This window comes from Anomalospiza imberbis, chromosome 5 (genome assembly GCF_031753505.1).
Source record: "Anomalospiza imberbis isolate Cuckoo-Finch-1a 21T00152 chromosome 5, ASM3175350v1, whole genome shotgun sequence".
Lineage (NCBI taxonomy): Eukaryota > Metazoa > Chordata > Aves > Passeriformes > Viduidae > Anomalospiza > Anomalospiza imberbis.
In genome coordinates this window covers 70560192-70585215 of record NC_089685.1, presented here as the reverse complement: position 1 = coordinate 70585215, position 25024 = coordinate 70560192, and the positions used below count along the sequence as shown (strand labels likewise).

The window sequence follows — 25024 nt, the reverse complement described above, 5'->3', positions numbered from 1 at the left end:
GGTACTGAGCACCTGGGACAAGCATCAGAAGAGGAAAATGTGGTTGAAGTTCAAGATGGGAGCACAGGGAGGGGTTGCTTTTTTGTTGGATACTAAAATGTGGTCCAGTTTGACTTTTCTCATAAGAATAGTAAAACTCTGAAACCCCCAGCCAAAACATGAAATTTCCAAATGCACTGATCTTAGTAATGTTAAAGTTTCCCTTTTAAATTTCGTCTCTATTTTAAGATAATATAGTCCTTCTTAAAAAAAAAAAAAAAACTATGTGTTCTCTATATTCAATTGAAGCAAAAGCTACCTTGGTTTTTTTTTGAGGTGGGGGTGAAGATCTACAATCTCCTTTTCTTTTGGTGGGACTCCTGGTTCTCTGAAGAGGTAACGTGTCATCTGTGTCCTCGTCATTAGACTGAAAGTCAGACAATTCCTCTGCCTCACCACCATAGTCATGCTCCATCCTGAGCAGGCTTTGCTCAAGTGTTCCGACTTTTTTATTTTTTATCAGAACTTTGAATTTTAATGCCTACAGAAAAGAGGTTTAACAATAGTAGCTAGAATTATTTAGGTTTTTCATCTCTTGGTATTATTTAACTCATCTTCAAAGTTGTTTATTAAGTATAATGAAGTGAGTTTACAAAATGAAGCAACATAGATATGAGGCAGAAGCCAAAGCCAAATAAACCAAACAGAATCTGAGGATCAAAGTACACAACAGAATGTGACTCCCTAACCCCATGACAGGAAAAAAGGCTCTCCACCACAGGTACACAGATGCTGAAACTATGAAAAGATAAAAGTAGGAAGTAAGATAGCCAGGCAAGATATAGAAGGTATATTTTTTTACTATGCCCACATGTACCTATACATATATATATACACACTTAAAGACGTGTCTGATATTAATTTGGAATGTTTTCATCTATCATTGAGGGTGCAGGAAATTTGTACTTTGATTTTTTGTGCATAACTCTTGTGCATCAAATTAGAAGTTTTGTTTATAACTTGTGTTATTTTACTGTAGATCCCTATGCTGATCTTACCTGGTCAGGGAAACAACAGTTTGCTGACTTTGCCTAAGCAGTTGCTCTATTTTTAAATGGACATGTATCAATCTCCATAATATATCATATAGAGAGGGGAAAATAATATTGAATTATATTGATTCTAATAGCATGGCTTTCATCTGTGCAACAGTATATATTTCACTTTGATTTACAAAATTATATTAGTAGTAAAGCTGCTATTATGTAGCAGTCATTCAACTCTACATCTGGACACAGGAGCTGCCAGTGAGTAACAGGACTTATTATGGCTCTTGAATAAAGCGATCCTCAAAAATATTCCTTAAATTTCCTATGCTCTAGTGAAAAGGGAGATTACACTACTGGGAGCGTGGCAGGAAAGGGAACAAATAATTTCGCAATAAATGAAAGGTAACTGAAATGCTGCAGTTTAAGGTATCCATTAAGTAAAAATGAAACCTATGGATGATGAAAACATATAAACCCAAAGTTCTATAATGGAAACCAGAACCATAGGCAAGAATAGAGACATTCCATTCATTTCCATTGCCAGCTCCATTGCTCATAATCGCCTTATCCCTTCAGATCTCCTGTTGGTAGTCTGCAGGGTGTCAGTGGAATGAGACATCCTATGCCCAATATCCATCAGTGCCATGCTGCTAGAAGGTTTGATTAGTCTCTCTGCATTGGTGACTCAGAATAAGGATGCCCTTTAACATTTCCTTCATTTTTTTGTTGATGCACTCATTATTTTTTCCCCTGTGATATTTTTAGAAGAGTTTAAATATGATTAATGCTACTCATATTTTTTAAGACTTCTGAATTTTCCTTTTCATGTTCACATTTCCTAATATTTAAAAGTAATTCTATCCACTTTTGATCTTTTATTTTGTTATTCACAGGAAGACTTAATTATACAAATTAAAAAAAAAAAAAAAAAAAACAAAAACCAGACCCCTGGTATACAAAGGAAGAAAAAACTTTCAATGGTTACATTACTGCCTCCTATATGCAAACTTCTTTAAATAAAAAAAGACCATAGAATGAGTGTGCGTAGTTATGTAAAAATGGGTCATGATGTTTTAAGTCAGTCTCTAAAATTATGTTTACAAGCTGTTAGAAAAATGTAAACAGCCTGAGGTAGGAGGAGTTTTTTGAGGTTTTCTTGTTTTGCTTTCTACAAAGACAACATTTTAAAATCATGGCTCTTTTTAGAAACAGTTACAAAAAATACTCCAGCGATATGAAAAATTTTTGGCCAGAAGCAAATTCCAATAATAGTTACCCCAAATCCTTGAAAGAGAAACATTGAGTGAAAAAACAACATACCAAGGATTTTGTCTGAACTTCAAACATCTTCAAAAAAACTTATAACAAATGTATGGTTACAAAATCAGTGACTGTGAAATCTGAGCTCTTTAATCGGTAATCAGCACTGCTAAGCATGTGACACCTTTTTCTCGACATGTCCAACTCTTCTAAAAGAGCTGAAAAGCCTTTTAATGAGCTGAAACTGAGCATTCACTATAACCTCTCCTTTCTAGTTTTATTAGGAAAGGCAAAATATGTTAAGAATACATTTGCTGTTTACTTCTCTATAAAGTGTAAGAGTACTAAAAAATTTAAATATGTAAAACATAATAGGTCTTCCCTAGAGCATAGTGGGACTTCAAGGCTGGCATAAGCAAAAGAATCAAAGTACAATCAACTGGAACAAATATTTACATAATTAAATGAACAAAACTTTTTTCTTGTACTTTCTGGTTAATGTGATGTACAGCACAAATCAGCTGAAGCAAGGCCAAGTTTCCAAGACAAAAATCACAAGCACTTTGGATCAGGCAAACCCACCTATTGATCACTGTGGTTATGTGATATAAAAATTCAGTCCCCAGAAATGTAAGGAATAAACCCTGGATTTGAGATACAAGTATTTAAAAAATAATAGCTTCTCCTGTTTAAATTTAGCTTGCTGTTCCCCCTTCTCCTCTCCTGACCAGCTGTAGGTGCTTAGTTAGAGGAGTATCAAATCCTGAAAATCTTGCTAAATAACAAGGTTAAAAATCTCTTCTGAGTTTTACATAACATTCTATTTCAAGAATTGTGTTGCTGCCTTAACTACTGATATAGGGTGAAGATGCAACACCTCCTGTGAAGTCTAACACAGGGAAAGGTTTTGAGACAATGACAAGATTTGTTAAGTACAACTGTTAAAACAAACCAGCACCAGCTATCTTTAACAATTCAAGAGAATCACGCTTAGTGAAGCGTGAATGGGTGTCTTTGTGGCAGCCTTGTACATCACAGTTATCAAGATACTTTAAATCAATATTACCAGCAATGTCTGAGCTCTAGGTAAACTGATATTAATTATATCAGGAGCAGCATTGTAACTACCTCATAACAAGTTTTCATACAACACATTTGCCCAGGGAGAAGCACCCTGCCCTGAAAATTCCACTTCTGTATTGTGCTCTGTAGTAAACTTCAGGCAAGTCTAGTCCAAGGCTAAACACCTGTGCTACAGCTGAGATGATATTCTACACAGGCAGCTACATGTCTGGATGGATTGGAAAGAAATCCAAAGGATGATTGTGGAGAAAGGTGGTTGCAGGTTGGCCAGGACATTAAAACAGTGTGCTCAGAGTGGCACAGATTCCTCACCAAAGCTCAATGTTCCAAGAAGATACCTTGCCAAACCTGATTTTTGTATACCAATTAAACGATTGACCCAAGATCTACCTGGGTGATGATATAAAATATGGCAATGTCTTGCTTTTAGTTGCCTCCTGAAGTTGCTTTACACCAGAGGGAAGCTATTAACAGCAGATAATGGCTGTCACATGTTTACCACAATTCTGGGAAAACCATGTTCCCTCAAGAAGAGTGCAATGCCTCAAAATAATGAAGGAATTAGATAAGCCTTCTGTAAATACTCAGTACAGCCTACAGTTTCCAGAAGTTTTATGAGAAACAATACTGATTTTTTTTATTTTTGAGGTCATCACCAAGACATACCACATTGTCATATTTTTCTTCTTATTTTTGTAAAGAATAGATACCATAGACTGATTGAAAGGCAAAAGAATGACTAGAAATGTTTTGACTTGCTAAGAAGCAAAGATATTTCTGATGCAGAGACTTGGTCAAGACATTTGCATATTTTTAATTGTCAAAATAAATAGGAATTCATCTCATAACTGAAGCAACAGAATTAGATATGCTAAAGCAGGCTTGATCGTGAATTTCTCAAAGAAAACACTCACTGCATAGAGAAAGCTCCTTTGTATACTGAACAGATAAAGGTGAAGAAAAGTGGGAAGAATGAGTCCTGGTTTATGGGGTTAGCTGGTTTTCCCCATAATAGCAGAATTTAAAATGTCCATAGCCCATAAAGTTGTACTTGACACCTTCTATTGATCTTTCTCAAGGAGATCATTAAATAGATCCTTTTATTTGGACACCACAGGTTTAAAAACCATAGGGAAGCCTGGGCAATCCTGGCCAGAAATGCTTGTGAACCACCACAATACAGTAATTGATCTTGCAACTGTGTGGTAAACATTAAAGGCAACTTGTAAAATCACAGTAGCTGCCACTTCGCATTCAGTTAATCACACATCAATTCCAACTTTGTGACAGAAAACCTGCAAATAAGAAATTTCCTGACTATCTGATATATATATCCTGTCAGCAGTGTAAGGCAGTTCAATGCACTACAATACAAAATAATTGAGGAAAAGCCTTCATCAAAGCAATGTGTTTACATTCTTTTCTATGTTATATTGGATGCCTGCATGTTTCTTTCAATTGCTGTCAAATTTCTTAGAAACGAAGGACACAGCAGGGTAAGTACAACCTTATCTCCTCTAACATGCATTTGAACATAAATTTTTGATATTTTCTAAGTTCATCTATGAATTGCTGCATAAGACACTTCATTCCTTCACTTTCTATCAGCACATCACCGGGAGTGCTGGTGCAACCAGTAGGGATGTCTGGCAGCAGTCAGTGATGTCACATCTAATTTAGTGCAGGAACTGACTCAAAGAACCTGATATTCCAGTGAATATTACAGGAAGTTCATGAAGTCTCTTTAGAGGCACCATGATGGCCAAGACTAGGGCAGAGAATTTTATCAGGTCTGTTGCTTTGAGTGGAAAAACATCTGCTCTGGAAAGAGGTAGACTAGACAGGTGAAGCTTAAGGTCAGCCTCAGTTTCTCATGGGATAAGGTATGTGTGAAAGAAAGAAACAGAGCAAAAGTCTTCTCTTTCCTCTGTATGTAGAGGAAGAATTTTGTGTTGAGATGCTGCAGAATACAGGAATTGCAGGGAATTAACAATACCAATATAGCCTGCAGGAAGTGTGACTATATGACTGAGGGCAAAGAATTAAAAAAACCTTTAGTTCTGAAATTTTCTGGTTTTTTTTTTTTTTTCAGATGAAGCAAGTGTTGGGAAAAGCAGAGAGAAGAAGTGCTCAGTGATCCTACACTTTTATTTTCTGGTCGTCCATGTGATTTTCACTTAGAATTACAGTGGTAGGAGACATCATTTCCAGGTGGTCCAAAGAACCACCTAAGAGTGGGTTTGTTCCTCATTTCAACCCCCTTCCACACACACACACAATCATCTCACTTGACAAAGGCATAGCTCAAGATCTACTTAAAGAAGGAAGTAGAAGACTGACCATATAAGAGAAGAGCAAATAATTTCCATGGAAATTTCCGAAATCCAAAACCTAAAAGGAAGCTGTAACTGGAAAATGTTTCTCTGAAGTGTTGTGGGAAACTGTGTGGCTTCCCACTTCAGGTACACACAAGAGAATTATTTAATTCTGATCTGGAAGAACACTGAGGTGGCTTTTTCCCTACTCTTGTTCATGCTCCATCTTGAAAAAAGTAGAGCAGTAAATTATATAGGTGACAGCTTTTTTTTTTTTTTCTCCACACTAACTGAGAATCCTTCTCACAAAGAGCATTTTAAATTCATCATTTATGATTCTGTAACATCTCCTTTGCACAGCTTAAGTAAAGCATCTGAAGACTAAATTCAGAATTTGGCTTTCTCAAACGATAATGAATTTACCCAGGCCTTGGAAATGCACAAGGTCCCAAGCTTTAAAGAGGTGATGTCACTAAACTCCTTTTGAACATGGACCAAAAGTTGTTTTTCAAAAAGATGTCAGCCAAAAGTCAAGCTTACTACTGAATTTACAAAAACTGTCATAGCTACATATTTCCATTGCTAGATAAAATCCTACTGATTTTTCTTACATGCTTGATGAGAACATGTAGGAGAAATGGAGATGATCCTAATTTATGTTCATTCTCAAGATAGTAATTTATTAAACTCAAACCTTTGTAACCAGCTGAGGACATTGGTGTTATTTAGGTAATCCTTACACCTTGCACAGATGGGGAAATATGTCTCACAATACTCTAATATGCCAAAAGTTCAGAAGAATGACTCTCACCCGACAGCATTTCCATACTCAGCAATCCATTTTCAGGCAAAACTCTACAGAGCTGACTCATGAAAACTCTAAGCTATGTAAATATAAAGTATGAATTCCCTATATCACAGTAACTATATGGTAAGGAATATATGTCATAGAAATTCATATTTTTAAGTGCGTGACTTAGTGATTCCATGTTCACAGATTTTGTTCTTACTTCAGAGGACATATGACCCTTGGACATCTCCTACACTGAATCCAGCCATGCTTTCAGATGCTTTAAAACAAGCCCTCCTGTTTGATATAGTTTATATTTTTTCCTAATTGAAAAAGCAGTTTTTAAGGCTTAAAAATTATATTGGACATCCTGATGTAAAAAAAAAAAAAGCTATGACAAAAAAAAGGCGGAGAAATGTAAATATTAAATAAATTTGTAACAACATTTTTATGGAAATATGAGTATGGTAATACATTAACACATCTTCTGGACAGACTGCTTCAAAAATAAATCCTTTGAAAATTACAACCTTTTGTGTGTTGTTTTTACTTATGAGAGTGCTTCCTCCCCACATTTTCATTTGCATTTTTTGTAGCTACTGAGAAAAAAAAAAGTGTAAAATATAGCTATCACTAGCAACAGTGACAAGCCTAACTAAGTATTTTGTATGTATGCATGCATTTGTGCTACAAGAGATTTTAAAAAAATTTTGTCCTTGAAAGAGAATTACGTGCAAAGACTGGAACAATGGAAATTTGTTTTAGCTTGCAATACAATTTTCAATACCTATCTAATTGCCTTTTGTGACTTCATATCCCAGGGGTCTCAGGCCACCAGCTGAGGAACACTGTCTTAGGGAGAAACACACTGACAAAGAGAATGGCTTTGCAGTAGCAGAACGCAAAGAGAAAGCTTCATCATCACTGTTACTGACAAAAAAAAAAGCTGATTCAGGTTTCCATTTCAATAACATGTTTAAATTTCAGGAATTTCCTTCTATTCAAGCAACAAAAAATAAACCAGCAGATAACAGATACACCACCATGTGACATCTTTCCATGGGGCTTTTTTGTGCTGTTTAAATTTTTTTGTCACTAACTGGAGTGTATTTTTGACACCAGAAGCAATCCATAAATTCAGTTCCAGAGGATTAAAAAAAAATAATACTAATAATGAAGTACCACACAATTTTTCCCATCTCTTTCATAGGCAAAAATGAAAACTTATTACCTCAGGAGAAGGCAGTCGAGTCATATCTACTTCACCACCAATTGGTGTAGAAAGAAGTTTGTCACCTAGAATAGTTTTCAAGCACTCTGCCATTACTTCCTGCTGTTTAGGACTGCAGTGGTTCTCCAAAGACAGCACAAGTGGATAGGCAGATGACTGGAAATATAATTTTAGGATTTTATTATTAATAAGTAAAAATAAGAATAATTGCTTTTCCAAAATGTCTTGCAAAAGTCCCCTTGGCAATCTGTATTTACCTTCATTTTCAAAACATTCCAAATATAGATCAGTTGTTTCAGGTTAGTAAGACACTAAAACAGCTCACATTTGTGGAAAAGAGAAAGCACAACTGAAGAAGAAAAATTGCACCTTCAGAAAGTTAAAGCAGAGCTAGACATAGGCAGAGGTGTAAAAAGGACTGCTTTGTTTTGGTTTTAAAAGGTAAAATCAGATTCTAAAATTAAAACTGACAACATAAAGCAGGATTAATTGTCTTTTGCTTTAGTTTATGACAGATTTTTTTGATTACTCTTGAAGCTGATAGTCTCCCCAAAGCTTGTTCAGAAATGATTGCCTTTACATGAACAAGCTATGCATATTTTTTATTTTTCATAATATCACAGACTTTTCTAAGGACAGTCTACACTTTACTCATCCCAGTACCCAAGTAAGGGTAATTGAGTAAAAATTAAAGGTAAAAAGTGAAAAAGAGAAATTGAGTAAAAATTAGAGACTAACTCAAAAGAAACACATCCATTTCAACACATAAGTAAATCTCATCAGTTGCCAATAATACTGGTGGCTACCAAGAACATAGTCTGAATGAAATCTTTGCCCAGGCAGGACCTAAATTGTCAATAAGGAAAACATAATTTTATGTTTTTCCTGTCTTTACATTTGTCCCCTGAGCTTTTGCTGTTGACTGTGAAGAGAAGCAAAGCTCAGCCTGCATGGACAGCTGGTACCAACCATTATCTATTGTGATTTTATCATTTCATTGGCACTTGGGCTTGAGAAATGAAGTTTGCATCAGAGTTAAGCACAATATGATGTGTATTAGCAGGAATAGGAGAGTTATAGCCAATGAGTTTTGAAAAACAGTGGAATAAAATCATGGTTTTAATTTCACTTTTAAAATCAGAGACTAATTAAATTTTATATAGAAAACAGAACAGAAAAAATACAGCTTTGATTAACACTGAGAAGGCTATAAACACATATGTATAAAAATCCCTATAAATTTATGACCATGGATGTATATATTCTCACACATAATGCTGGCCTGATTCTGAGATTTATCTTAATAGTCATTCAACACTTCCTTTGAGCAGGAATTTTGCCAAAAGCCTATACAAAAGCCACAGACAATGCCAAAAACTCTCCAGATTTCAGTGCTTTTCCAGAGATAGGCAGAAGGAACCTTGCCCTGATGAGTCACCTGACCAAAAAAACCAGTAGCTGCTAACATTTATCAGGGTCAACATTCAAAATAAAAAGAGAAGAAAGGATAAACAAAGCCCCAGACTCATCTGTTATCTAATATTTTTGTCTATTTCTTAAATTCACATGTAGGATATAAGACAGACTGATAGCAGCAGAAGAATAAGCAATGTACAAACCTTTAAAAGATATAAAGAAGGAGGAAAACATCAGACCAATTCTGAGGTAGAGCTTCAATTTATATTCAGTCCTTGTTTAAGTGATCTCAGGTGAGAATTACACCAGAGAAGCTGAGTAAGATCACCTGATTCCTTTGCACCAAGTGTGGTGTATGTTCATTAGCAGGAAAAATTATTCTGGTTCCTTTAAAAAGCTTTAAAAATACATTAAGAACAAATAGCACAATTGCTCTGTAATTAATTTTAACAATACCCATTGCCACAGGCTCTGTCTCATATTTTTTTACCCTGGAGAATCTATAAGAGCCACATCCCTGGCTTAGTTAAAGCCACCACTCTAACCTACTTATGTATACATACATATATCTATACATACCATAAATGCATACTTGTCAATCACACGAATTACAGAACGAAATGGAATTTTGCTTGTTAAAGTGTGACCATGATACACAATGGGTTCATTGTTGTTGCCATCCCAGCAGTCAATCTCCAGGCAACGACATCCTTTTAAGAGAGCACTTCAGAGGAACAAGAGAAATCATTTTACAGCCAAAAGAAAGATACCACACTTTTTTTACAAGTTGCTGTGTTTCTGATTAGAAGCACAGTGAATAATTACAGAAAAAAAACACCTCATTTTCATCATAAATAAAAAGAAATCCTACAGAATTGTACATATATGAGACAAACATACTTTCTGTTGTTTATTTTAGGTGTGTTATGTAATAAGATTTGTTAGAGCTTTAATGAATATGGGATTACCTGAATTATGTTCTTTAAAAGACTAAAAAAAAAGGTCATCATTTTCAATAAATGAATTTTGGAATTTCCACTTAAAATAACATAATAAATATTTTAAATGGTCTTTTAAATGGTCTTTTGTGTTGCAAGCTCCAAACTTGCTTGCAATTTTGAGAATCACTGTATTTAAAAATCCATTGCACTTAGAGTATCAGGTTGCACTTGGTCTTTACATAAGTCAGTTCTTCTCCCCAGCCCATATTCCTAAGAGAGAGTGCTAAAGTTTCTCAGGCAATTTGACTTGACTGCTTTTATTTTAATATGTTAGTGGCATCCCTTAAACTCTTAGGTTTCTAATATTTGACTTGTAACTAACTGAAACATTTCTTATAAACTGCTTCACTTAATTACCAATCTGTCTTTTACACGGTGCTTTTCACACATTAACAATATGTCAAATATGCCTGTAGCTGATTTTTGCATTTTCCTCACACAAATAGTAGATAAAGAGGAACAGAGTGGAGGTTATACCCACTTTGCAATTACTTTCAGCAATGTAGCATTAACATAATGGAATTTTAAATACTGTTAGAAATTCAGGATTGTTTCTGATGGTTGCAAATCACTATAGAACATTAAGAGAGCAACCAAAAAAAAAAAAATTAGTTCAGATAGGTGATGGTTCCAACTGCTTTTTCTTTATTAAAGCAGTACAAATAATAGGAATTCTGGACACAGCTCTTCCTAATTCTTAATATATCCTGCCCTCAGTGTTGCCTTTATTACACAATCCATTTCCATCTTTCCTGCCATCCTGGTCATCATCCTCCTGGAGTTACGCACTGCAGAGGTTCCTCTCCCTGCTGGCAACTTGAATGTCCACATTTTGCTGTTTTGTTGTTTCTAAACTGCCCACATGCACTGGCCACAAATGTCCTTGACACAGACATACTCCAACACACATCTTGTATATTGAACAGATTAGAGCTTGCCCAGGAATTTTACATTTCTTTCGAGAGTTATTTATTTTTGCACGGTGTGTTGAGATTTAAAACTGATTTAATTGTGTACTGTGCACCATACTATAGATTTCATTTGCTGCAAGGTTGATTTTCTGAGATGTAAGTGAAAAAAATAAATTGTTTCCAGACTATGAACAGATGGTTTGGCAAATATATTGAAAAGTGTACACACAAAATAAAATACCACTCTCATATTTTCAACTTGTGATGGCTTTGTCCCTTATTGCCAAGTAGGATTGTATGTGACTTACTATTCATTTTTTAAAAGCCAAAGAATATTTAAAATATTAAAAAACAATGTCTAAATACCTGGTATATCCCCATAAATGACTGGGTCCCATTAGTTGGTCAGCTATCAAGTAGGTGTTGTGAGAAGATGAAATAAAATAGTCACACAATGGCCGGGTCATATCTTGATAGACGCTCTTGTGCTGGCTTTTAAATATTGAACATTCGTCTGAGTTCATGTACCTTATAAATCCCTCAAATGACATCTGCCTTTTCTTCCTCACTGAACAAAAACAAAAAGGAAAAAAAAACTCTGTCATGAAGCCACTCTGATGGTTATATCTATGTACTTTCTGAAATTTTTAATAGCCAGTTCTGAACACTGCTAAAGGTTATACAGCACAACATTTTCCTGCAATTTGAAAATTCATAACAAATGTATAAACAACAGAAAATCAGATATGTATGACTCTGGAGCTGAATTGCTGTGGTTCAAACTTCTGAGAGGAAATAAATGTGCTTTGACGCATTTATTTTTCTACGGACAGCAGTTAGAAGAGTTTTCAGTAGTCCTAATTAAATATAAGGTAAAATATTTGCTGTTTACTTTGGAAAGTAACATGCCAGGCAATGCACTGAGAATCTTCTGTTCTCTTTTAAGAGAACCAGGATTGTTCTCAAAAAAGTCAGAGAGAAATTCTTAAAATAATTTTGCAGAAACTAGCACCACATATCTGCCCCAGGGGTAGAAAATTCCGAATAAATATTGATCAAATCATGTTTAGAAATATTTGAAATAAAAATAGCATCTTAACAAAAGAAATAACTGCCCACACCGATGAATTGCAAATCAAGCTTATTACACTACTGCATTTAAAATAAAATGAACTAATTGAGTCCATACCAGTGACAGTCATCCCATTTGTTCTGGTTTTGACTGATATAATGGCAAACAGAGCCATTACACTGCCAGCTACTGCTCCCAATGTCATGTTTTGAATGCAGTCATTTCGCAAATGATATAATCTCAAAAGTCAGCTTTGCTTCAAAACATAGTTTGAATTACTGAGGGATTTTGCCCAGTTCTTACTCTAAAATAACTTTATTGTCACCATAGCAGGCCAGCAGTGAACAAGCAGTAAATAATGCAAGATTATTTTATGCTAACAATAACTTAGGAGTCAATGTATACAAACTTGAAGACTGGAAATATCTGCAGGAAAATCCCCTTTTCTGCCCTGGTAATTCTTACTACAGATGTAAGAATCAGAATGTACAAGTTAGAATTGCTATTATCAATCTTTGAGGTGTGACAGAGTGAAAGTTTTACACCTGAATGAGAATTTACAGAAAATAATTATTTCTCAATTACACAGGTCTTTGAACTAGAAAACTTGCAATGTTTTACAATGATAAAGAAAAACAGAAGGCCACCCAGACATCAAACCTAATTCACCCCACAACTGTTATTCCTACCAGAAGTCTTTCTGAAATTATTCTTCCAGACTCCCATTGATCAGGAATCCTCAGACAACCCAGTAAAACCATTGCAACACCTAAACAACCTTATTGTCAGGAAATTTTCCATAATTAGGAAACAGAAGTTTGCCCTGAAACTTCCTTGCTATCCAAAATATCTGTTCAGTTTGGTATTATTTCTCTCCTCTTTTTTCACACACTTTCCCTGATGAAAACTGCTCTCACACTTCTGTCATTCCACTGATTTCCACAAAAACAAATCCAATCCACAGCATCTTTCTGCTTTGGATTTCTGATAATTTTCATTTTTCTGCCATCCACCAGTGCTGTTAATCTTTCATAGGAGAAAACAGGATACTATTTCTCCATGGAATGTTCTACAAACCACTACTCACCTTTACTTTCTTAGAAGGGTTTACACATTTATTATTTGCTCTTTTTTTTTTTTTTAGTAACTGACAGTGTCTAGTTGCTTGGATGTTCCCTTTCTAAAATAGATATTACATTTGATCTTCTCCAGTCTTTCAATTCATCATTCATTTCCCCCCCTATTTTCAGAAGTAACCTTTGACTTGTATTAGCCAAGTTTGTTACAGTCAGTTTTCTAAGAACTTGGATTTGTCAACTCATCTTCACTGACCTGATTACATCATTTAAGAAGGTCCTACCCTGTTCCATCCATATTTTGCACTGAGATCTTGCTCAGATTGATAACATTACAGAGGAATTTCTTTGGTCTTTTAACTAAGAGATTTGCAGGATGACTTCTTGCCACCCTGATGACTCTTGAAAAGTGTATGCTATTTAGTATCTTGACTTAGATTTATTCACATGCATGCGTTATATTGTTCTACACTTGTAACAACTGGATTAAGTTTCTACTGTCTGGATCTTTAAAAATAATTTGATTTTTTTATGTTGTTTAAAACAGAATACACTCATCCTGTATGTTTTGCCTATAATGAATTACATGACCTGTCTGGATTTCATTTCTGATTAATTTCTTTTTCATGGTCTATATATTTATCTGAGCAGTTACAAGTAGAGCTATTAACTATTTGTGTGTGTGTGTGTGAGCATTTTTTATTTTCTAACAATTTTTACCTTTTCTGCATTTATTTATTAAATTTGTGAAAAATACTGGCTTTTCAAAGTCTTGCTTTTTTTCTGAATTATTTATGATGCTTTCCCGGCTGTTCTTGTCATTGACAAAAGCTAACTGCAATATTCTCAAGAGAAATTAATGTTTATACAGATATACTGATGACCACAGTCCCCCAAAAACGAACACCTAGCATTGTTTTGTTCGTCAATAAGTGAGCTTGTGGACTTCAATAAAACATTCAGCTCATGTCTCCAATCAACAGACTAAAAATCTTTGTATTTTACAGAGCTTATTACAGGCCCTTACATTTCTGAGGAATAGCCCAGTCATACTGTTTTCTGACCATTTACAGACATTTTCTGCTTCTCCATTAAAGGAAATGGGAATTCATCTCCATAACTATTCCACAGTGAAAGACTTTCATCAAGGCCTTACATTTCTCCCCTGGAGGAACCTCAGTCTTTTTCTCCATTAGGACCTTTTAGCAGTAGTTAGGGTGCACACACATATCCATTCCTTGCAGAAAAGGAAGGCCAGAAAAGATTTCTGTCTTCTTGTTGCCTCTTTCTGTTCACAAAGTTCAATGATTTTTTTTCCTGCCCTCCTCTTTTGGATAGTGTGGAATTCATTTTATTAGCAATATTCTTTTATATTGCTTGGTTTTTCTAAACTCTGATTTAAGAAAAAACATATTTTTCTCATTCCTCCTGTTAAGGTAAACTCCAGCTCTGCCATATATACAAATACTGTCACATCAGAGAGGAATTATGGATATAACCTGAGTATTTAAAGACTCTGATTACACTATACATTATTTTTAGTGTTTATTACATTCTGCTTTCTTATTTATCATGGAACGTCTTTGAAACTATTTTTCTTCCTGTTTGGAAAGAAAAAAAACTGGAAACTTTCATAAGATGTTTGCTGCCCTGAAGGCCTGTAGAGCACCCACAATGAAGCAGAAAAAACAAGAAATCACTCTCCACTGGCCAGAGCCTCCTGCAAGACTTGTTTCCTCCTGAAGGGTCTGAGTACAACCTGAAGCCCTTCTGGACTGAAGCAGAAACTGGGGAGTGGGGAAGAGAAGAGCCTGAACTGAATTTGAGATTAGGAAATGGGTAGAAATGTGTTTCTCATGGTTTTAAATATATGTGTGTGCTCTTTGTTTCCTAAGAGCTAAATCAGTAATTAAATGTCTGTGTTACTTGGCCTCCAGAGATAGTGATATGGGTACAGATATGTTTGCTGGGAATTTTAGGAGGAACTCATGAGAAATACTTGCAATCAGAGACCAGAGTGTTCCTCTGCTATACTGGAAGAAGGAAGATTTCAATCATTGCTAAAATTCAGGCAGAAACATCATCAGGTGGAATTTCATACTATGAAATTTGATTACTTTACATCAGAATGAAACATTCATGCTCTCAGGGAACAGTAAAGAGAGAAGTATTTCCTTGACTAAAGTAAAAATACAGTGATTCCTCTCCTACTCTGAGTTTATATTCTAGGAGGCTTTTTTTCTGCCTTACTCACACCTATAGTGGTGCATACTGGAATAAAGTATCTATCTGAACAGTCCAGTTCAATTTCCTAAGGGCTTATAGCTCATAATCACCTTCCTTTGAAAATTGTCCCTGAGACTGGATATTTACACACCCTTTCATACATCTGAACTATTGTGTCTCACAAATCCAGCCACAGCCACTGTCTGTTGAGATTTTTTAATCATCTTTCTTGCTTGACATGATTTTTTCATGAAATCTGTAAGACTTTGACAGAGATGGCTGCTTTATTAAGTTGGCCAATGGGATCAAATGCTCCCTTCTGCAAATTTATGCTCTACATCCTGCTGTGTTTCCCACACACATACACAAAAAAAAAAAAAAAAAAAAAAAAACCCAAAAACAAAAAACTCTCACGACTGTGTATACTAGGAATAAACTGAAAATCTGTTTTTGCTTCACAAATACATTCTGGATTACTCAAAGTCCTTATCTGACAGATGCACCAGGCTTATATTGTTAGATACAAAGCAAGCTGGTTTTTTAAGACAGGATTGCATTTTTGCCCTGTTTTTGTATTGCCTAGCAGTAAAGTAGGCAGGAGTAGAGTCTTTGAATGGCACTACATTATAAATGATAATGGGATGCACCTTCTTATCCTCACTGTGCCTCTAATCCTATCCATGTAAATGAGAAGTTTTTTTTTGATATATATATATATATATACTAAGCTTTAAAAAATGCATTTAGTTGGCATGTTTTCTTTAATCTCATTTAATGAGTCGAGGCTTCTATTCAAAGCTAATGGTAAAATGGACAGATAATGGGATGTTTGGGAAGAGCAAAACCTAAATTGGGGTGTTAGCAAGACACAACTGTCAGGTGTGAACCACATATTCATATTTTGTGATCAATTCCATAGAAATGGCTCTTTCTGCCAAAAATGCAAGTTTTTAGCACACACATGAAAAAAATCTGTTAGTGTAGCATTTTGACATTAGGCATTTAAATTGTATAATAAAAATGAAAGAGTAATTCATTCCTGAACTACCTACAGTACCCACAGAGAGTAAATTCAGAGTTATCTGGCCCAATAGCTTTGGAAATCTCACTGCACAAATGTTAGGGATGCACTAAATGCCATAAATGGATTTATTTAAATTATATATAAAATGTAGTCATTGTTTTTATCCTAATCTTGACATACCAGTGCTATCACATTGATGAGAGAATAGTCATTACTACTAGCAAACCTGTCAATCAAGTGTCAAAACCTGCCCTTTTCCCTTTCTGTAAAGCACAGGGCAAGGGTGACAGATGAGTCCAACAGATCATCCTGATGTTCTGAATCTGATCATCCTGAATGTTCTGTAGCAAATTCAGAGCGACAGTTGCACCCAATGGCCTATCACAATACCATATGAATCTTCTCTCATGTCAGTCATAACTGGAACTTTACAATAAATATGTTTGAGTGGGAGTTTGAATTCACTCAAAAGAGCATGAACAATACAGAGATTATTTTGTTCAGCAAGATTATTTCCAATTACGAGACAAACAAATTTATCCCAGGTGATGAAACAAACAAGAATTTGGCTCAGCATCAGAAATTTAAACCAGACATCAAATTAAACCTATAGAAACATCAGTTGATATTTACAAAGGTGTTTTCCAATGGACTGAAGATTTTTCATTGTTTAACTGTTATCGCTTTGAACTTTCCCATCAAAACAGGTAACAGAAAATAAAAGGAAACTTTTAAACTGGTAACTTGTACAATTAGTAAACATTAGTTCCTCTGAAAGAGTAGAATATGTTCAATAAAGTACAGTCAGATTTGAAAAGCAACCTCAAAGAGTAAAGGCATAAGGAGTCACGTGTTTTGCAGCTATTACTGGACAGTAAGTGCCTCTTAATGAAACACCAAATGTTCTTCGGTTTCTCATTGAAAAAGTGGCATTTTTCATTTTCTTCTTCCACCACAGGTCAGCATAGAAAACCCCAGGATTTTATCCCAGAAGAAATATTTTCTCTCTTTTTTTTTTTTTTTTTTCCTTTAACCAGTTATCAGTTCCACCCATTTTCAAAGACTGGGAACCAAGGAAACAGAAGAATTAAACACATTCCACTGAATAAAATAACGTCTTGCAAAGAAATGCAGCTATATCTTTTTTGTAGCTCAGTTGTAAATTTTGTCACAAGTTGAAATCAGTGAAACTCAGCAGAAGTGTTATACCCCAACTTGGGGCACCTTGAAATAGGTGAAGAACAGGTTAGAGATTTATGAGCCCCTCTTCATCTCAGAGTTCTCGTGACTCAGAAAGGGTGGCCAGGCACCTCTGAAAATCTTACACAGCGCTGCAAGGAAGTCAGAGGGACATCAAAGTCTTGTCTGAGGCCTTGCGTTATCACTTAATGACTCAAGGGAGAGAAGACAGTGTAACGAGCAGACAAGAACAACAGCAGAGAAGAACCTTAAGAAAAACAAATTGAAAATGGTTTGTAAAGAGCTGAAGGACAGAATTTATAGAAAGACTAGGAAAAAAAGGTAAAGAAATGGCAGAAAAAATAAGAGAGCAGAGAAAGGAGAAAAAATGAAAATAAATTAAAACACAGGGAGAAAAAATAATAAATAGATGAAAATACATGCTTTAGAAGAAATAAAGATGAGGGTTTGCCAAACACAGTCACTGAGAGGAGCACAATAAATCAGAGCTAGATATAAAATAATTTAACTGAATTTAACTGTGCATACCTTCATCAATGGGTTCATACTTCATAATAATTTCTAAGGCAGTTGTTTCATTAGCTTCAGTTTGAAATTGTTCTTTTGCAAGAAATTTAAGGAGCTGGCCATCAGGTAGAATGTTGCCATCTGTTGAGTAAGCCTTGAACAGTTCTTCAAATTCAGGTCTGTGTACAAGAGCTCGATAAATTGCTTTGAAATCGTCCATGCTAATTATATGTCCTGAGTGTTTGTCAATGGTTTTCTGAGGAAAAAAAGCATCCAAAAGAATTTTTGTTAAAAATCAATAAAACAAAATGCATATATACAAAGTTATGCACCAAACATTTTTTTATAATTGACCACAGGAGTGAGAATCATAGAAGAATCCTCAGGCACCAGTGACTACAATCAGATTAAACTCCTCAACTTTTCAATTACACTTTGTGTGCTACAAATATTTTATATAAAGTAAAATGGACCATATGACATAAGTAGCATCTAAATAAGTACAATAAATTTAGATTTAATGCATTTTTAATATTAAAACACATAGTAGAAAATATCTAAAATGCTATGCATTAAAATAAATGTGCAGCATAAAACTCATCAAGTGGAAAATATATTTAGTATAAAATACCTCTCCAACAGCTATTTACACCTAATGGTAAGTACTGTCAGTGAAATTTGCATAGAAAACCAGCAACCAATAATCTTAAAAATGAAATAAGGATGACCAAATTCTCAAGATAAACAAGTCTTTTAACACTTCAAATAAACACTATCTAAATTTGAAGACGATATTTTATAATAACCTATGAGATCATGTTCTACTCTTAACAAGCCAGAATGTTTAACTTAGATTAATTATTCACACTCTCAGAATTCTTGAATTGTAAGCTTGTTTTCACAGAGCTGACAAAATGTTAGCATAGTAATTAATTTCAGTGTTTCAGTATAAAAGCCAAAAGAAAAGTTAAAAGGGTAAAAGAATTTGAATAGAATAATACTTTTTCTGCCTTTTGTGTTTTTCTCAGGTTTAATTCAATTTTTCCTTTAAAATTTTCTACCCAAAATAAGTAGCTGCATATGAAATATAAATGTTTCTAACATTTTAGCCTGAATAATTCTTAAAAGTTGCCAAATTAAGAGAAATCTGCTGACAAAATTGCTCACAAAAATCGCAAACAAATGGCAATCCACTGCCTCAGTGATCATCACTGTAAGCTGATGAAAATTCCTAATTGTTGGCTCCTTAAACTGAGACTGCCAAAGAGGCCAAGTTCCAGCATCCAAAACATGGCACTTACAATGGCTGGTTTGGCTTCCACAAAAGTGTCTAAAAACAGGAAATTGCTTACTTGGGCTCTGGCTGCTCTTTGATCAAGATTTTGGATTACTGCTAAATTGGATTGGTTTTGAAGCCATACCATAAAACCTAAAAGTTTAACAATCCATTGCCAGTTCCTTCCTATGCAGTACAGTTCCTACTGTACCTCTGGATAAGTACAACAGGAGTAAAAATATATTAGATAACTAAAGCAAGTCCAACATTAAATTTCATGGGGAGCTCTAGTGAAAAAAATCTTACAAATCAGTGCTTCAGTATTTGCTTTGAGTTTGTGAAAGAGAATAATAACCATTATTTTTAACAGAAATCACTAGCAAGAAAATACTTCTGTACAAATGCTAATTATACACATTTCATTACTGCTGAGAAATTCCCCATCTAAGGTTGATATCCTCAATCCAAGTTTAATGTTCTTAACAATATGACAAATTTGTTCATAACCATTAAGCAGGAAAAGAAAATACCAACTTATTTTAGAAATAAACAGTCTATCAGGACTTGGAAGATGTTTACTTAGTTACTGGCACAAAGAGAAGCTGGGCAAAAATTTAAAGTTTCTATTTTAGTTGCCTTTTGATGAAATACAGACAATAATACTACACAAGAGAGCTCTCCAAATTAAAGTGATAAAATCATGCCACTATAAAAAGATATTCTTACCATTTTTTGGGGTAGATTTTTATCATTCTTATTTTTATTAATGCAAATTAAATCTTTATTGTTCAGAAAGAGACAAAGAGTGTTGAGAGAAATTATATTAAAATTTATTCTTCCTTAAAACCTTAATGTTCATATTGCTCAAAAGAGTATTACAGTAAAACAAACTCAAAGAGAACAGGCAAGAAAATAAAAGCAGATTATCCCTTAAAATTAGTTTTCTAGAAAATGTATTTTGCTATGTATAACCAACTGCTGATCTGTAGTTACTGACTATGATGTCAGTAAGATTCCCTCCCAGAATGCTTTGAATTTTTACATGTTATTACACTGATTAAATACTTGAGCCCCCCAAACTACTGAACACCTGTAAATCTTTCTCAAATGGCAAAGAACACCTAACAGTGTCGCTATAAATAACTAGATCAGGCTACTGGGTATAATAGGTTGTTGAATACAGCTAGATCAGACTTGTTCTTTGCAGGTCACTTCCCTCAAATAATTCCTCTCTTCTCTACCCACAGCTGACCATTGCTCTCAAATTCCTGGCAGAAACCAAAGTAGGGGGAACAAAGAGGAAACAGTGAGAAGTATTTTTAAGTTCTCAAGATGTTCTCTAGGCTGGCAATTATCTCCTTGCAGTGCAAGTTCCAAAACCACAGGAAGCCTCTCTAGGCAGGGTTGAGCTCATGCTACTGCTTCTACCTTGGCTTGACAAGGCGGACAACAATGAGAGAGGAAAACTTAGTGCCTTCCTTCTCACGACCTAAAAGCTTCTGACTTGCCATAGTTAATTCTCCTCTGCCAAATCAGGACAGAATCAGCCAGCTGCTTGCAACAGTCTCAAAAGAATCATCTATATAAATGTGTAAATAAATAAATAAATAAATAAATATACACACTTGTTTCCATTCCCTTAGGGAAACAGCATTACCAGACAGCTTGTTTTGGGGGGAAAAAATGAGGTCAAAGGGAAAACCGTACATCTTTTGAGTCATTACATGAAGAACATGTACACCCAGTTTGTGCCAAGGCACTCAGTTTTGTAGTATTTGCTCACAGACAAGATCTGTTTGGCAGTAGTTTGCTTACCTACACTAAATTAACTTATTAAGTCCAGTTTCTAGCTGAATGGTGTAACCCTCATGTAAATCTCTTAAACACTGCCACGTCTCAAGGCCAAATCCTTTCCCTGGGGTTTAGAGTGCAATTCCCGTCCCTTCAGGCACACCTCTTAGATAATACAGGAGAGGTGTAGTGGAGAACAGAATGAATGTGTGCTGGATGTAAGGCCTGAGCAGCTCAGACAAGTCCATGTTGTCCTCCTGGCAAGAGGATTTTGAGGAAGTTGCTCTCATGGCTCTGCCCAGCAGCAGACAGACACATCTGGGCTCATTACCTTGACCGCACAAGAAGCTGAATAGGATGAAACCAGAATGCTTTATGTTTTCTCAAGGGTGGTCATTTACAAAAAAATCTGGGAATCAAAATCTATGTGTTTTCCATCTGACATTAATTTGTTGTGGTGAAAAGACAGAGTTATGGATGTCAGTCTCTTCTCTGAGTAACAAGCAGTAGGGCAAGCAGAAGGGGACTCAGATTGTGCCAGGGATGGTTTAGATTAGCTATTAGTAAAAATTTCTTCACTGAAAGTGTTGTCAAGCACTGGAACAGACTGTCCAAGGAAGCACCTCAGTTGCCACTCCTTGAAAGCATTTAAGAGACCTGTAGATGCGGTGCTTAGGGACAAGGTTTAGAGGTGGACTTTTCAATGTATTAATGGTTGGACTCAGCAATCTTAGAGGTATTTTTCAATCTAAATGATTGTGATTCGAATGCAAGCCCTGGGTTATCTACTTTACACAGAAACAAAGACCTGGAGGAGGAAAATTCTTTGCTGATTTTAGCATGCTGACTCTAGCATGAAATATATTTCCCAAAAAATTAACTTGAAAAAAAGCAGCAAATGTATGATGTGTGTAACTGAACTTCTAAACTGTTAAATGCTTATGTACATACACCTTACCTTGAAAATATGTTTTAAATGGTCTTCATCAAAATTTATTTGCATTTTTTCAAGCAGCCTCATGCAACCCTCTAAATCAATATTCCCAGTTTTGAAGTCATTCTGAATGAGATTCCAAAACCACGTATGAGACGTGAGGTTAAGGAAGATTCTGGCCCATGAAGTTGCCCATTAACGGAGGGATGAGGGGGAGAACTTTAATTTTTTTAAACCTAAGAAGACTGTGCTTTCCTGTTCTCATACTCTAGAACATCCTTGTCTTTTGACCTCTGAGTCAGCAGGCCCTGAGGTGTGCAGGAAGAGATTTCTGCTCTGTCCTCGGAGACTCGGAGGGCAGTGGCCAGAAGGGCTGAAGGGAGGGTGTGAAGGAGATCTGCGGGTGCTCAGGGTGCAGAAAGGGCTGCGGTGAGAGGAGGGAAATGTGCGGAGGCCCAGAGGACTCAGCGGCGGCAGGGAACGGTGGGGAGTGCCAAGAAACACCAAGGAATGAGTGCCCCCAGCACTGTGTCCCCCCAAACATTATCAACCGGCCCCAGCCGACGGGACTGGCTGCCCCAGGCCATCCCTGCCACCCTCCTGTGTGCCCAGGCCAGCTCCAGGCCTGAAGGGAAAGAGACGTGTCGGGGGTTCCAATGGCGGCTGTCACAGGGCAGGGAGGGGAGAGGAGGAGGAGAAGGCAGCAGAGGAGAAGGATATCTGTTCTCATCCATGGCGGCTGTGCTCCAGCCCCCTCACTGCAGCGGCATTGCCAGCCCCTCGCTTGGGCTCACAGTGGGCTCCTCGTGCCCCTGTGCGCTGCCCGGGTGGCAGGGAACGCTCGTCCCCCATCCTTCCAGTGTCGCTGCAGTGCCGCCCTGGTGATGTCACAAACCGCAGGCGCCGGGCACAGGGCCCTTCCTGCACCAGCCTGCCGCCATCGTGTGCCTCCTCCTTCCAGCACAAAGTGTCTCCCAGGCCCTGCCCTCATCCACCGCCTCCCACCCGTAGGATATCCCACACCCCGGCGCGTGCCGAGGCGGGAGCTGCTGCAGGCCGAGCAGGCCTTCTGCAGCCAACTGTGCCAGTGTCCCCCTGGGGACTTTGGCCAGCTTGTCCGAGGCCTCTCCGCTCTGGTGTGAGGTGACAAGCTGGTGAGGCAGGCGGTCACCACAACATCTTCCCCCAAAAAACCAGGAGCACTGTGCTACCAACCCACTGCCGCAGCCTGGGGGGAGCCCCTTCTTTGGGCCTTGGGGAACCAGCCGGCTCCACGGCACGGGGTGATGGTGGATGTTGGGGAACGGTGACAGGCCACGCCAAAGGGCAGAGATGCCACCCCAAATGGCTATGAGGCCACCCCAAAGGGCTGGAAAGCCACTCCAAATGGCTGGAAAGCCACTCCAAATGGCTAGGAGGCCACCCCAAAGGGCTAGGAGGACACTGAAGCTCACACTTCAGTGCAGGGAACTGTTGCATCCTCAAAACCAGCCCAGGCAAGAGCAGCTGTCCATATCCTACTTTGAGGCACACCAGAATCAGCCTTCAAATCATTGGGACAACCTTTGGAAATCAGGCTGGACTTTCACCCTGACTCCATTTCCCATTTCCCACTCATTTTACAGTGATTCTTCTCCAGGCAAACTGCTTCAAAGTTGCCAGCTTCCATGTAGCTGTCAGCAAGTCTGAGACTCTAAAAGTGACAGACCAAAGGCAGTTTGCCACAGGTTTTATGAAAGTTGTGAAAGCTGAGGACACCAAGTCTTGTGCTGACATTCTGGAAAACATTCAGGTTTTGTCAGAGGATATATGGGGGGAAAATCTGTCGAGGAATTCCCTGCTACTCACGCTTTTATGAACTGGAATAAACTAGGGAATGATCAGCATCTGAACACCAAGGTCTCCAATGCTGAAGTGCTTCAGTGCTTACTGAACTACCATCTTTGGTATGATGGCCTAAATAAAAAACAGAGGGACAAGACAAAATGGAGTTGTTTAATTGATTTATTTCTGGATCGCTCAGGAGAGTACAGAGACTTCCATCAGTCAATCATCACTTTAAAAATAATTCAGGTCTGCAGTGACTGGAAATAATCTGGGGCCTTTTTTGGGGTTTTTTTTCCACTTTCTTCATGTACTTTTCAAGCACTTTACCAGTAATGGTCAAAGTGTCAAAGGCAGCACAGTGTTACAGGTGAGATAGTAAGCAAATTCTTACTTTCCTTTGTAATTTTAACCAAAATTATATTCACTTATGTAGCATCACACCAAATGAAACATCGATTTTAAGGAAGTTGGTAAGGTAGATTGGCAAAGATTGGGACATAATATCTAGATTTCTTTCATTGCTACAGAACCCTTGTAAATTCAGCCTTCAGGCTTTGCTTATGTATTTATCACTGAATCCCTTATACAGGCACATGAACAAAAGGAAGATCAGGACACGGGAAGAATAAATTTCTTATAGATAGTGCAGAAGATATTTCAGGACTGACCAGGGATGTAGGCTGGGTGATGCAGCATTAAAGAATAAAGCAATGCAACTCCCTTTCTCTCAGTATTCATTACAAAGGCCAAAGGAATGCATGTGATTTTGGTTTACTTTCAAACTGTGATAGTGATTATTTCCTAACATTTATCACAAATTATTACAAATGCCTACCATCTTTGTTGTTTTCTGTAAACATAACTTTTAATTAGAGTTTTAACAGAAACAAAGTTTCATTTCAAGCACTACTGTAGACACTACACTTAGGAAAAGAAAGTGTGAACATGTAAGCATTGTTCTGACAAATACTAGATTTTTTTAACATAAGCATAAGATTTTGCTGCTGTTCATCACAGCTGGTGGGAATTGCATTGCCACATGGGTTGAACACACCC

At 36.8% G+C, this 25024-nt stretch overlaps 2 protein-coding genes across 2 annotated transcripts in view; one reads left to right on the top strand and one right to left on the bottom strand.

Annotated features, from left to right (window-relative positions):
* The window catches only part of PLCZ1 (phospholipase C zeta 1), a gene marked incomplete at its 5' end in the record, with an annotated part of 43923 nt that extends 21590 nt beyond the window's left edge, over positions 1-22333 (bottom strand). The window contains 6 exons of the mRNA XM_068191977.1: positions 299-520; positions 7708-7863; positions 9703-9847; positions 11402-11603; positions 18162-18396; positions 22166-22333. Coding sequence (XP_068048078.1) covers positions 299-520; positions 7708-7863; positions 9703-9847; positions 11402-11603; positions 18162-18396; positions 22166-22333 — 1128 coding nt within the window. The remainder of the gene's footprint in view (positions 1-298; positions 521-7707; positions 7864-9702; positions 9848-11401; positions 11604-18161; positions 18397-22165) is intronic.
* Positions 22334-22797: 464 nt separating this feature from the next.
* On the top strand, positions 22798-24403 carry CAPZA3 (capping actin protein of muscle Z-line subunit alpha 3). The gene is given in 4 exon segments (XM_068191976.1): positions 22798-23277; positions 23633-23743; positions 23745-23970; positions 23973-24403. Coding segments are annotated over 4 exon segments (1080 nt in total). The 3' UTR covers positions 24236-24403.
* Positions 24404-25024: the final 621 nt, after the last annotated feature.